The sequence below is a fragment of the Puma concolor genome, chromosome B3, assembly GCF_028749965.1.
Source record: "Puma concolor isolate L17-30 chromosome B3, mPumCon1.1.hap2, whole genome shotgun sequence".
Taxonomy (NCBI): Eukaryota; Metazoa; Chordata; class Mammalia; order Carnivora; family Felidae; genus Puma; species Puma concolor.
Window position 1 is genome coordinate 97,321,581 of NC_141672.1, and position 13,744 is coordinate 97,335,324.

The 13,744-nt window shown below is 42.5% G+C and overlaps 1 protein-coding gene across 5 annotated transcripts in view; it reads right to left on the reverse strand.

Annotated features, from left to right (window-relative positions):
- The window catches only part of MYO5A (myosin VA), a 197,262-nt gene extending 194,953 nt beyond the window's left edge, over window positions 1-2,309 (reverse strand). For 4 of the 5 annotated variants that reach the window (XM_086710706.1, XM_086710709.1, XM_086710708.1 and 1 more), the window contains exon 1: window positions 2,152-2,309. In XM_086710706.1, coding sequence (XP_086566832.1) covers window positions 2,152-2,178 — 27 coding nt within the window. In that variant the 5' untranslated portion in view covers window positions 2,179-2,309. The remainder of the gene's footprint in view (window positions 1-2,151) is intronic. The other variant, XM_086710710.1, reaches the window with a different exon arrangement.
- Between the last annotated feature and the right edge of the window lie 11,435 nt (window positions 2,310-13,744).

The window sequence follows — 13,744 nt, forward strand, 5'->3', positions numbered from 1 at the left end:
TAAATACCACACCAGCTGTCTCCCTGCTATGGAGGTAACAACAGGTTATTTATGCTCCTGGATATTCAAAGTAGGTCAAGAATATAGGAAACAGACTGTGAGCCCTGTGTGGGAAAGGGCTGTGTCTTGTTCATTGTTAGAACCTCTCAATATTAAATAAAGTACCTGGCACCCAAGAGGTGCTCAATAAATATTCTGGCCCACCATTAAGCTAAGGCCCATTCACAAAAAGAATTAGCCAACAAATAGCCAAGTGAGGAGATTATACTTAGGCATAAATGTATTTAGAAGGCAATTTAAGCTCAACTCACTTTTGATGTCTAAACCAGTCTGTCTTTACAATGCCTAAAAGCCAAATTTTAACAGTGTGTGATGAAGCTATGACCAAAACTCAAATCCTTGCAATTTAAAAATCACAGTATTTAAAAACTTTTTTTTTTCTTCAAAATTATCTTGGGAGAAAAAAAGCTGATTTAACACCAAGAGCAATTTATTATCCAGTCTCTAGTTAAGCAGCCCACAATTAGGCAGCTCACTGATGGACTCCTCACCACAGTGAAGAGTAGAAGGCTATACAAAGGAACTAAGGAATGTTTACAGACCTGTATCTCTTCATGGCACTTCTCAGTACCTACCCTCATACGTTCATTATGAGGAATAAACGAGTTATTATTTGTAAAGCACTTAGAGCAGTACCTGGCACATAGTTAGCACTGGATCAATGTTTATTAATAAAGTAACCGAATCAGTTCCTAATTGCATTCATTCATACATTAGAGGCCTACAATGCCTAAGAAAATTACCGGGTTTAGAGAGAAGTTCCTACTGTGAAGTCTTTAAATGTATGGCTGGGAAAAAAAAAAGGGGACCTAAAGAGTGTTTCAAGCAAACTCCTCATTTCATGGTTGAAGAAATTAATCATATACCTCATATTTGTTGAGAAATTCACAGGCTGCAAAAGCTTTCCCATCTATTACTAGGTCTGATCTCACAACAGCCTTGTAAGAGATGTCGGGCAGGTGTAATTAACTCCATTTACAGATATGAGACAACCAAACAAAAGAAGTTAAGTGACTTGCCCAAGGTCACACCGTAAGTGAAATGGCCTGGGCCAGAATCCAGGTCTCTTGATGGTGGGTTCAGACTTCTTCTATAACATGCTGCAACTTGGGTCCTGGGTTTACTTTGCATCACATTTGGAAGCAATGATTCTAAGATCCTAAATGGAGATTCTGCCACAAACGTGAACTTGAAAAGTTAAGGCAATTCTGTTAACTGGAATTAAGGGTAATTAACAGTTAGCAAAACACCTACGTACACTGGAGTTATAGTATAAAATGCCATGACTACATACATTCACAAAGCACCACACCGCCCAAGACAAATTTTCATAAGCGTTCAAAGGGGCAGTTTTCCAAAATATGCCATTCATAGATTACCAGACCCGGAGAATACTGATGTCAGTGTAAGAAAGAAAAGGTTGCCACTTTCCTTAAGGCTCGCCCCAGAGGATGGTGAAGCCATGGAGCATAACAAGGCTCTAAGGGATTCACGTAGGTAGCAAACTCCCAGGGACAAATGAGAGCCGAGCATCCGAGCCCATGAATCATCTCGCATTTATCCGGCTGCATCTTCAAGGGCTCACCACCCCCAGGGAAGCAATGTGAAACCCGGCTTCAGGGGTGAAAAATCGACTGGCGACCGTGTTTGCAGGACTCCAAATAATCTCACAGAAAGGCTGGCTGGCGGCAGAAGTGGCACCGCATACCAACACAAGACGTTATTTTAAGCGCCTGTGCCCAAGGGAGGGACCATCTGATCCACCCGATCAAGCATCTCCCGCAACCAGGCGTTTTCCGAAACCAAACCGGCGGGCAGGGCAATCCTGGCGGCGGCCCCCCCTTTCCAATCAGAAACACGCTGAGCACCCCGCCCAGGAAGCGTGGCAGGGGCCAGAGAGACCCCCAAGGCAGGCCTGCGCCCCGAGCGCCCGAAAGAGGAAGGCGCCTCTGCGGCAGGCGGGCCGGGCCGGGGGTTTTGAAATGATCGGGAAGGGGTGGTGCAGCCGCGCCGGCCCCCGCGCCCCCGCCCCTCCCTAGCCCCACAGCGGGGGGTGCCGGGCCGCGCGGCCCCCTCCCCGCGGCGCCTCACCTTTGTGTAGAGCTCGGACGCTGCCATGGCGGGGCCCCGCGGCGCCGACGCCCCCCGCCTGAGCGGAGGCCGCACCTCGCCTGGGCGGCCGCCCGCGCCAACTAGGAAGCGCCCAGGCAGCCGCCGGCTGCGCGCGGGGCAGGGCCGGGCGGGGCGGGCAGCGGCGGGCGGGGCGGGGCGGGGCGCCTCAGGCGCGGGCGGCCCGCGGAGACCTCGCCATCACTCCCGGGCTCGCCACGAGCAGGCGCGAGCGCTCCGCGTGCCCGGGGTCCTCGGGGTCGCAGCCGCAGCCCCCTGGGCGGCCGGTGATGCTGCCGCTGCCGCCGCCGCCGCCGCCCTGTGCATTGTGGGAGCGGGAGGAGGCTGCGCTCCGGCGCTGCCACAGCGGCTGCTCAGGGCTCTCTCCGGCTCACGCTGCCTCCCCTCGGCTGCCGGCTCCGAGCATCCTTGCCCTGCTAGCCAGCGCCGCAGAGGCCCGGAAGCCCGCCCCGGCCACTCTTTCGCGGCACACCTGCCCCGGGGGCGCGTGGCACCCCGGACGTCCCTTCTCCCCTACAGCGAGCCCTGGGCGGTGCAGAATGGCCCAGCCACCGAGAGGGGCGGCGATAGATGGTGTCACTGCGTGTGTCCAGGTAAACGACTAGGAGTCTCCAGATGCTTTTCCTATCCTTCCAGGCAATTTTAGAGAAACGATTTGGGAGGAGGCTTCTTCGAAGTCCACAGAACAACCTAGAACTCCCAGAAGATCCTGTTAGGAGCAGCGAACTGGGAGCTGGACAGTGAGGACCAGTAATCTGGGATAGATGATCACCAAAATCACCCTAACACTTGGGCATCAGCCCGGGCATCGTTTCTTGAAACAAGATGCCCCCAGGGGGGCAGCCCAGGTGCCTACCTCTGCTAAGTCTGTGTGTTTGCCAAGGTGCCACTGCCTTTCCGACCCAGTCCTGTTGCCGCTGGTGATTATCCGTTCCATGGTGCCACCAGAAGCTATCCGGATGCCACCTGAAGATTGCAGGGGCTTTTGTACAAAGTCCATACTGCAAATTAACTCTGTATCAAAAGGTCAAAGGAGTCTCAGGAGTGCCATTCAATCTGCTCACTGTTATTCTTGCACATCAAGCCCAAGAATGTGGTCTTTCCCCACCCCCAACCCCCTGTGCCCATACTGTCTTCACCTTCTACCTGCTCTGCACCCCCACTTTCACTCCTGGCTGACTAATCTCCATATTTTTTTAATCCCAGCCTCTTATTATTCTCATCTTATTTCTTTGAATTCTGAAATGCCTGTCCTGGCAATCTGAGATGGGTTCTATCAAGACCATGTCTCAAGGCTGGCCCCGGTGTGTATCCAGCATGTGTATGTGAAGGAAGACCATTGATATGTGGGGGGAGGGCTTAGGGCCAGTCCTCACTCCCTGGAATTCAAGCTTGTCTTTCCCTTACTGTTCACAATCCCCTCAGAGATGCCATAGGTAATGGCTACAGAATCCAAAGACCCACAGAATTCTCTGTTCCTTCCAATTTTAAAATCACATCTCTTTCATGTTTTGGGGTCCCACCCTTTGTTTGTCCAGACACAAAAAGGGAAAATGTGTAGCTATCACCAGTACAACAGGAAGGGCACTGGATTGAGATTTAGGAGGCTTGAATTCTACCTCTTATAAATTCTTCATGCCTTGTGTAAGGTGGTAACCACTCTGTTTCCTCATCCTCGGATAATACTTACCTCTCAGGACTGTTGAGAAATGTTGATGAAGGAGTTTACGGCATACACCCCAGGGTATGCTGCTTTGGCATACCAACTATTTTGAGTTCAGAGCGCTTGAAAAACAGCAAATACAAGAAAAACATTCTTTTTCTTAAAAGAAGGACATGAAATTCCTATAGGAAAGATGTCCTCCCTATACCAGAAGGAAAGTAACATTCTTATCATCAAGGAGAAGCTGAGACCAAGAGAATTCTGCACCAACAAACCTTTGTTAAAGTAATTCTTACCTACCATTCGCCTCCCCACAGAGTTTAGTCACTTTTCCACAATTGCTTCTCTTTGTTCAACCTACCGTAAAAGCAAATAGGTTTTGCCATTTCTTTGGGTCAATGCTCCTGTGTCACAGAAAACAACATAAATACATATGTCACTTCTCCTCTTAATCGGTCTTTGTCAGTTTAATTTTTATACACAGCTAGGGACTCCAAAAGGGTTGAGGAAAACTTTTTCTTCCCCTATATTGAGAAAAAGCTTTACAAAGGGTCTCATAGATGAGACTTTTTTTTTTTTTTTGACAGAGAGACAAAAAACTAGAATTATTGTCTTCTAATTCCTAAACACGTGCATTCAACCACCCAAATTTTGGGGGCCACAGTAAGAGAAAGGTAGTGGAGATGAGGAAGAGGAGAAGGATTCTCTACCCTTGACTTGACTTTACCTCATTCAGAAAAAGAGTAGGCTTAAAAGCCAAAAGAAGCAACAAGGAAACCCAGATGGCTGACCTCCCTTACTTTAATCACATATATTCACAGTTCCAAGCACTTTGTCATTAGTGAAGTATGGAAACTAGCAATAGTTACAACTTTCCAGGATTTAGGATTCCTCCCTCCTAAAGAGTTGCCAGATGTCATTGTATATTTGAAGTTAATGAAGTTCTCAATTATCACTTTGTAATTGGGAACATTTTCATGTAGTTTGTCTCAAATAAAAACAATGCCCAAGTTAATGTGAAAAATCCCTCTCTTACAAAACATTTGTATCACTTTTTGCAACAAATATTGAGAGTTATTATGTGCCAGACACTGTTTTACATGTTCACTTGTGAGTGAACAACACAGATAAAATCTCTGACCTCAAGGAGCTTATATTCTAATCAGGGAGACAATGATAAAGGTAGAAGGGAAAGACGACAAGTATTCATTTGCTGAGATTGCACTAATAAAGCACCACAAATAGCATGGCTTAAACTGTAATGTGCTGTATGATCTGGAGGCTAGAAGTCTTCGATCTAAGTGTTGGCAGAGTTGGTTCCTTCCAGAAGCTGGGAGAGAGACTGTTCCAGGCCTCTCTCCTATATCCCAGTGGTTTGCTTACAGTCTTTGACATTCATTGGATTCTGCTGCTCACCCCAATCTCAGTCTTCATTTTTACATGGCATTCTCCCCGTGTGCATGTGTGTCTGTGTCTAAGTTTCACATTTTTATAAGGCCACAGTCATGTTGGATTAGGGCCCAGCCTAATGACCTCATCTTAACATGATCATTTACAAAGACCCTATTTCCAATAAGGTCTCATTCACAAGGACTAGGAGTAGAAAGGACTTAAGCATCTTTTAGAGGTGGGGAGGGGACACAATTCAACCCATAGCTGTGTACAATGAAGAAAAACTAAACCGAAAACAGAATGTGGGAGGCTAGCAATTTAGTAGGGTGGTCATTGCTTTATTCAAATTGAAAAAAATAATTTGATGGAGGGCCTATTATGTGCCAGCACTTAAAATAATAAAGACAGAAATTAATGAAATATGGCATTTGACCTGGGGGAGCTCACTATAATGAGTAGCTGGGGAAGGGGCAGTCCATGCTGCATGATCATAGAAAATAGTAATTCTAGGGGTGCCTGGGTGGTTCAGTCGGTTAAGCATCTGATTCCTAGTTTTGGTTCAGGTCATGATCTCATAGTTCATGAGTTTGAGCTCCACATCGGGCTCTACACTGGTGGTGCAAAGCCTCCTTGGGATTCTGTCTCTTTCTGCCACTCCCCTGTTCAAGCACTCTCTCTCTCAAACTAAATAAATACATTTTTTAAAAAAGTAGTAATTCTGATTCTGTAAGACTAGCCTATTCTAGAAGCAGAGGCAAAACACTGTGTTACTGGTTAATTAGTTGGCATTTATATATCCTAATATTTAGTGTTTCAGAGGACTAAACCCTAGGGCACGGGTGACATTTGAATGGGTGGGAAAGAACCCCAAATAGTTCACTGGAAGATCCAAATAATGATATGTATGAGAGGTCTTTTATTATCAAAGGATATATAAAAGAATAGTATAAGGGAACTAGGCTATGAAGCAAAGCCAAAATTAAGAATAGAGTAAGACCTAGAAGACTTTTGAAAGATGGAAGGCAGGCATCAGGAACTACTAGCTCCCCACCCCTTCGCTTCTCCAACCCCAGCCAGTTTTTCTAGCTCCCTCCCACCTGAATTTAGGCCTAGGCACACTTTAAGACTCCCAAGGCAAGGAGGATTAAAAGTATAGTACTTAACTCAAAAGGTGCAATTATTTTTAGTCTCAGTACCTATTATTCTAATTCTAGATTCTAATCTTATGTGTCCTAAAATATCTGTGTGATCTCTGGCCCTTTGTTCCCAGTGTTCTCCCTGTGCCCTGACCACCAGCTATTTGACTAGCCTCTGCATCTCTATGCCTGGTTCTTTGGTACCAGATTCCCCCATCAGCTGATGTTCTGGATCTTGAAATGCTTTCTACTCATATCCATAGCATTCACCTGCTTTATACTACCCTGATCTTCGTGAATTACTTGATTTTAAGTACACCTACTTTCTTCCATGTGGTAGTGATGGAAGCTCCTCAGTAGTCAAAATGACTTAGATTAAAATGACCTTGATTCTAGTCCTAGTTCTAATGTGGTACTAAGCCACCTAGCCCATGTGAGCCTTCTTTTGTTTTGTTCTTTAAATACGCTTCTTAAAAGTTTATTTATTTTTGAAGGGGGGTGGAGAGACAGAGAGAGAACACTAGGCAGGGGAGGGACAGAAACAAGGAGAGAATCCCAAGCAGGCTCTGAGAGGTTAGCCCAACGCCCGATGCAGGGCTCCAACTCACGAAACACGAGGTCATGACCTGAGTCAAAGTCAGATGCTTAACCAACTGAGCCACCCAGGTGCCCTAAATAAACTTTTAATTTGTTTTATATTTATAGAAAAAATTGCAAAGATAATACAAAGTTGTCATACACCTGGGCAATGAATTGAATGTTTATACCTCTGCCACCCTCCTATCCCTACCCCTGCCTAATTCATATATTGAAATCCTACCCCCCCCCCCAAGGTGATGGTAGTAGGAGGTGTGGGCTTTGGAAGGTGATTAGGTAATAAGGGTGGAGACTTCATGAATGGCATTAGTGCCCTTATAAAAGAGACCCCAGAAAGATCCCTCACCCCTTCTACCATGTGAAGATACTGTGTCACCAGACACCAAGGTGTCAGCACCTTGATCTTGGGCTTCCCAGCCTCCAGAATTGTGAGAAATTTCTGTTGTTAAGCCATCCAGTCTATGGTATTTTGTTATAGTAGCTTGAATAGATTAAGACATCCTGCAACCATTTTACCTTATTATTATCTTAGTATAGTATATTTGTTACAATCAATGAATTAATACTGGCATATTATCATTAATTAAAGTCCACACTTTATTCAAATTTCCTTAGTTTTTACCTCATTTCCTTTTCTGTTCCAGGATCTACATTTAATCATCTCATGTGGATCTTCTTGGATGACAGTTCTTCCCTTGTTTTTGATGACAGTTTTGGGTAGTAAGATCAAGTATGTTGTAGAACATTCCTCAGTTGGGATTTGTCTTGCTTAGACTGGGCTTTTTTTCGTGTGAGTGTGAGGGAGCGTGCCATTTCATCACATCAAATCAAGGGCCATACTATCAACATGATATTACTATTGATATTGACCTAGACCATCTGGCTCAGGTAGTGTTTGCCAAGTGTCTCCATTGTAAAGTTACCATTTTCCCTGTTATAGGCTGAATTGTATCTCCTCAAAATCCTTATTTTCAGTTCTAACCCTCAGTAACTCACAATGTGACTGTATCTTGAGAGTGTCTTTAAAGAGGCAATTAATTTAAAATGAGGTCATTTGGGCCTTCATCCAATGATTGATGTCTTTAGAAGAGGAAATTAGTGCACAAACATGTGCAGAGATGACCATGTGAAGACACAGGGAGAGACACAACTGCAAGCCAAGGGGAAAGGCCCCAGAAGAAACCACACTTGCTAATACCTTGATCTTGGACTTCCAGCCTCCGGAACTGTGAAAAAATAAATGTTGTTTAGGCCATCCAGACTGTGGTACTTTGTTATGACAGCCCTAGCAAACTAACACACAGACCCCTTTCTGTACTCTTGAATGAAATCCCTCTATAGAGGCCATGCTTCAAGAGTGGGGAGTTATGCTCCCACCTCCTTGAGGACAGAGTACTTACATAAATTTGGAATTCTTTTCCATGGGTAATTTGTCTCATCTTACTCATTTATTCAATCATTTATTTATATCAGTATGGATTCATGGATATATTTATACTCTGGGTTATAATCTCATACTTTTTGTTGCTCAAATCATTCAAGCTTTGGCCACTGGGAGTTTTGCATTGGTTCCTGTGTCCATCCCTTTGACACACACCTGCATTATTGTGTGTGGGGTTTTTTTGTTTTTTGCTTTGTGTTTTAAAGTACTTCCTTACTTTCTAGCACTACAAGATACTATAGATTCATCTTATATATTTCCTGTCCAGTCCTAGAATCAGCCATTTCTCTGAGGAGCTCTGGTTCCTTTCACTGGGGAATGGTATTAGAAACAAAGATCTGGGACTCATTGTTACTGGGGTATTGTTGCTTCTTGGATCTGTCAGTCACAGAGCAAGAACATAGAACATACATATACTGACGTGTATGTAGAGATATCTATACTCATTTCTATATGTAGCAGCCTATATTTATATTAAGCTGTCCATGAATTCATACTGATGTCTCTAATTTCAGACTATTACTACGTAGATCATTCTGGCCTCCTCCCCTGGCTTATCTGTAAACTCCAATAGTGAGGAACCTGAGCCTGTCTTCTTTTAATCAGCAACTTAGATGTGTATTGAAGGGTTCAAATGAAATAAATGAGAAAGTGTACTGGAAAGTGGACTGTGCTATATAAGAGATCATTATCAAATTTTCAGTCTTCTCTTCCCCCACCTACTCAGTCCCTGCCCTGGACTGCCCAAGCCTATGCTGTTGTAGGATTCAGTGGAAATCCAACAAAGAATCGAGTGACTTCTGAAAGAGCATTCTGGAAGAGGAACAAAATGAAATGAGGGATCAGCCAGAAGGGATGAATAGCTCAAAGATTAGGACTGTAAAAATGTACTTATTTGGCTATACCACCTGTCTGTATAGTTTAAGCCTTTTTCTTCTTTCTTCTCTTAATGTTTCTTATTTATTTCTGAGAGAACATGAGTGGGGGACCAGGGGCGGGTCTGAGAATCTGAAGTGACGGAGGGTCAGAGAGGATCCAAAGTGAGGCTCTGCGCTGACAGTTAATGAGCCCAACGCAGGGCTTGAAGTCATGAACCATGAGATCATGACCTGAGCCAAAGTCAGACTAAGGCTCTTTGAGTGAGGCATGTCACATCGAAATGAGTAAGGCAATAACTGAATTCCCTGAAGTTCTCATACACTAAGGAAGACAATACTGCAGTGGTGTGTTGAAGAGGCATCACAGGTATAACAGCATCTGTCCTATTCGTTTGCCTGTCATCTTTTCTGTTTTGGGGAAATTTCTACATTAGTCTTGCCTCCTGATAGAAAAATCAGGATGCAAATCCCCCACGTCTCTTGCAGCTCAGATGTAGTTGTATGACCTAGTCTACAAAGATCAGATCCATCTGCACGGTTTAGGATATGGGAGGGAGCAGATATCAGAAAACAGACTCTTCCCAGAACTTCCATTTGCAAAGGAAGGTAGCAGCAGAAGTGGTCCAGTTCTGGGGACAACAGTGGTTACATCCAAGTTGGACTCTCAGCTTTTAGTGTTTGGTTGTGGCGGCGGAAGCAGCAGCAGCACTTTGCCTATCAGGCCGTTGCTGTAACATGCATGTTTCTTGGCATTATTGCAAGACTGTTTCTCTAGCCTTTCCACAATTTTGTAACTGATGTATTTTCTGATAAATCCTTTTCGGCTTAAAGGAGACAGTGCTTTGTGATTGAGAACCTTGACCAGTATAGACTGGAATAGCAGCAGTTAATGGGAATGGCTAAAATTCAAGGGTATGCTTTCTTTCAGAAAATACTGGGCACTAACGAAGCCTGGGCTAAGTAAGTACTGGAGCAAACTAAGATATTTTCCTGCAAGGGAGAATAACTGAATGGAGGCAACTAGAATGCACTGTGATTAAGTGTTAAAACAGTGTTACGTGGAGATGGTTATTGTGTCTCATAGGATGGAACAATTATCATGATGTGGGGGAGGTGAACATTCAATTCTTACAAAAGTATGCTTGAATTAAGTTGTGAAATACAACTAGGAATGTATCAACAGATAATACCAACTAAGACAAGCTACAGACTGTGGAAAGATATTTATGATGTATATACTATGCGCAAAGTTTAAGATAAAGAACTTCCATTTCTTCTAGGGAACCTGACCTAAGACAGGCGAAAAGCAATAGTTGCCATATATGGAATCTAGAAAATAATGGATTCAGTTCAGGAGAGCAGCTAAGTCCCAAGATGAGAGCTGTATATAAGAATTAGAAAGCAATGAGTTCAGATTGAAGCAAAGAAGTTTCCTGGAACAAAAGGAAGACTTAGAGAATACTTAATATAATGAAAGACAGTAAAATAATTGTGGTTATGATAGAGGCCAAAAGTACAAGGGGAAAAAATAATTAAACACCAAAAACCAAAATACTATGTAAGAAAATGTGATCACAGTATAAACTGTGATCTACAGTGAACTGTATCAACTGATAAAGCTGAGGTAACTGTGAATAATAGTTATAAAATAGAATGCAAATGTTACCAACTTCGATAATGTAACTGTAAGAATAGAGATGACAAAAGTTGAGGGTGGGGGGAGAGTCAAAAGTAAAGACAGGAAATTAATATTGTCATTTTACCTACCAGAGAGGCAAGAATTACTGTTGACAGCCAATAAGAAATAAAGGTGAAAAAATAATATTAGACACTGTAAAGGAAGTCTATAAAAAGAATCCAGAGTAGTAATATTATAATCCTTGAAGGAGGTTGGGAGGGAGGTAAGTAATGTAAACTAAATCCTCATCAGTCTTGAAAACCATTAATTTATGTCTAAAATTAAGCAATCAAGAAACAGTGATATGAACGTACTTTTGAGAGGTATGGAGCCAACTACCAGGAAAAAACACAAAACTGAATGTTTCAGTTAGTTTTCCCTCTGGGAAGCTAAACTTGCCTGTAGAGGTCTATATTGTGATTCTTAGCTTTTCACGATGTCCCTTTTATACTAACCTTCAGAATAACATACAGGAGAACTTAAAAAAAAAAAAACCTGAAAGGAACAGAAATTTAGTAACAATTTAGAACCAAGTTTGGCTTCTATCATTGTTTTCCATATTTTTACCCTATGATTGATGCCCTGCTTGAGACCATCTGCTCCATTTGGTTCTCTTACAAAAGAATTTAAGCAATGATCCCAGTGAAACCACTTTTAAATTTCTAGGTCCTTTCTGATCTGTATTAATGTACATATATGTGTTTTACAAAGTTATAAAGACCCTTTTGGGTCTCAAACTTCCATCCTCTTCTCTCATCCCCTCCAGGAAGTGACCTCACAACCATGTCTTATGAATGGGAGTAAGGTCACTTGGGGAGCACTCTCCTCTAGTGTCCCTTTCCCCACCTGAACTTTAGTCATTCATTCTGACTCTTTGAAAGACATGCTAAGGCTGATCTCTTCACCCATGCTCTCCATCCTACTTCTTGCCTTTTTGCGTCTTCTACATCTTTGGTCTTTCTTCCTTACTTTTTGTTTTGCCTGTAATCAAACTCAAACCATTCTTACATTTAAAAACAAATCCAAAAACGGTACCTTCTTTCATGTGCCTCAGAAATCTCTCAAAAGAACCACACCCTTACCACTAATTCCTCTTTAGTTGTTTATCATTGCTTTTCTGTTCCTCAGCCGCATGCCCACCCATACCTTTTCTACTGAAACTATTGCTTAAGTGACCAGGTATACAAATTTTCATTAAATCTACAGGCCTTTCTTTTGAGTCCCACCCTTCTTACTGCTCTGCCATCCTCCCCACTTTAGACTATCTTCCTTTTATTGAATCTTTTTCCTCTTTGCTTCTGACATTTGTAGAATGTACCTCTCATGGGAATGTGAATTAGTGCAATTAGCTGACAATGTTGTAACAAAACATAAAGGAGTCACAAGATATGAAACAAGTATAATGAGTAGTTCTTTAAAGTTTACATATAAACCTTAACATATGAGAAAATAAACTTGGCAGGAATAATACTAAGTGTGACCATTTTAAATGTCCCCAGCTGGCAAACACTGGAGCCACAGACCTAACTTACTTACAGGTATTCAAAACAGAAGTCTTAGAATCAGTAGTAATTGTCTGCCAATTACAAAAAATCAAAAACAGGGGCGCCTGGGTGGCTCAGTCGGTTAGGTGTCCGACTTTGTCTCAGGTCATGATCTCACGGTTGGTGAGTTCGAGCCCCACGTCGGGCTCTGTGCTGACAGCTCAGAGCCTGGAGCCTGTTTCAGATTCTGTGTCTCCTTCTCTCTTTGACCCTTCCCCATTCATGCTTTGTCTCTGTCTCAAAAATAAATAAACGTTAGGAAAAAAAAATTTTTTTTAAATCAAAAACAAAAAAACCAATTATTTTTAGTCTTTTAGCAAGTACATTCACAGTAATTGGGGGCTTTTCATAATACTGATATTAAAGTGGTTGAGAATAACCAAAAACAGTAAAAGTTTGTGTTCTGTAACTTAACAGCAGAAAGCTGACTGGTGTGTCTTTGATCTTTACCCTTAAATTAAAATATGGCTGCTCTATAGTGATCACTTCCGCAGTAACCCTTACCCTTGAACCCAGGTTTGAACTGCACAGGTCCACTTAGATGTATGTGAACTTTCTTCCAATACAGTACTGCAAATGTATTTTCCTTATGATTTTCTTAACATTTTCTTTTCCCTCAAAGTATGTAATACATATAATATACAAAATGTTAATCAACTGTTATCAGTAAGGTTTCCAGTCAAAATTAGGCTTACTTAGTTACATTTTGGAGGAGTCAAAAGTTTTATTTGCGTATTTTCCACTGTGCAGAGGGCCACGGACTTAACCTCTGCACTGTTCAAGGGTCAGCTTCACATCAGTAGACAAAGTCATTAAAAACATTAGCTTGAATTCTCAGGTATACCAATTTCAGTGATGTGAGGTTTAGGAGAAAAAAGCTCTTTGACACTTCCTCATTCAGAGAATTATTGAGTATAAAGACTTACCTCAATGAAGGAAAGGCTAGATACAGCTGAGACAGCATTCTCTCTCTGCATCCATGTCCTTAATCTGGTTTTCCACTTACATGTCCAACCCAATACTTCCATTTTTTATTAAGCATTTGAGTATATATAAACTGCTTGGGATACAATAATGAATTAAATCTCCCTCTAAGAAAGTTAAAAGTTGAGCAGAGATCAGAATGAAATAGAGCCAGCCAAGCTATGAATCCAGGGAAATGTCTGGTGGAAAAGAAATATGTCAAGCATAGGGCAGAAATAAGCTTTGAACATTTTTAAGTGGT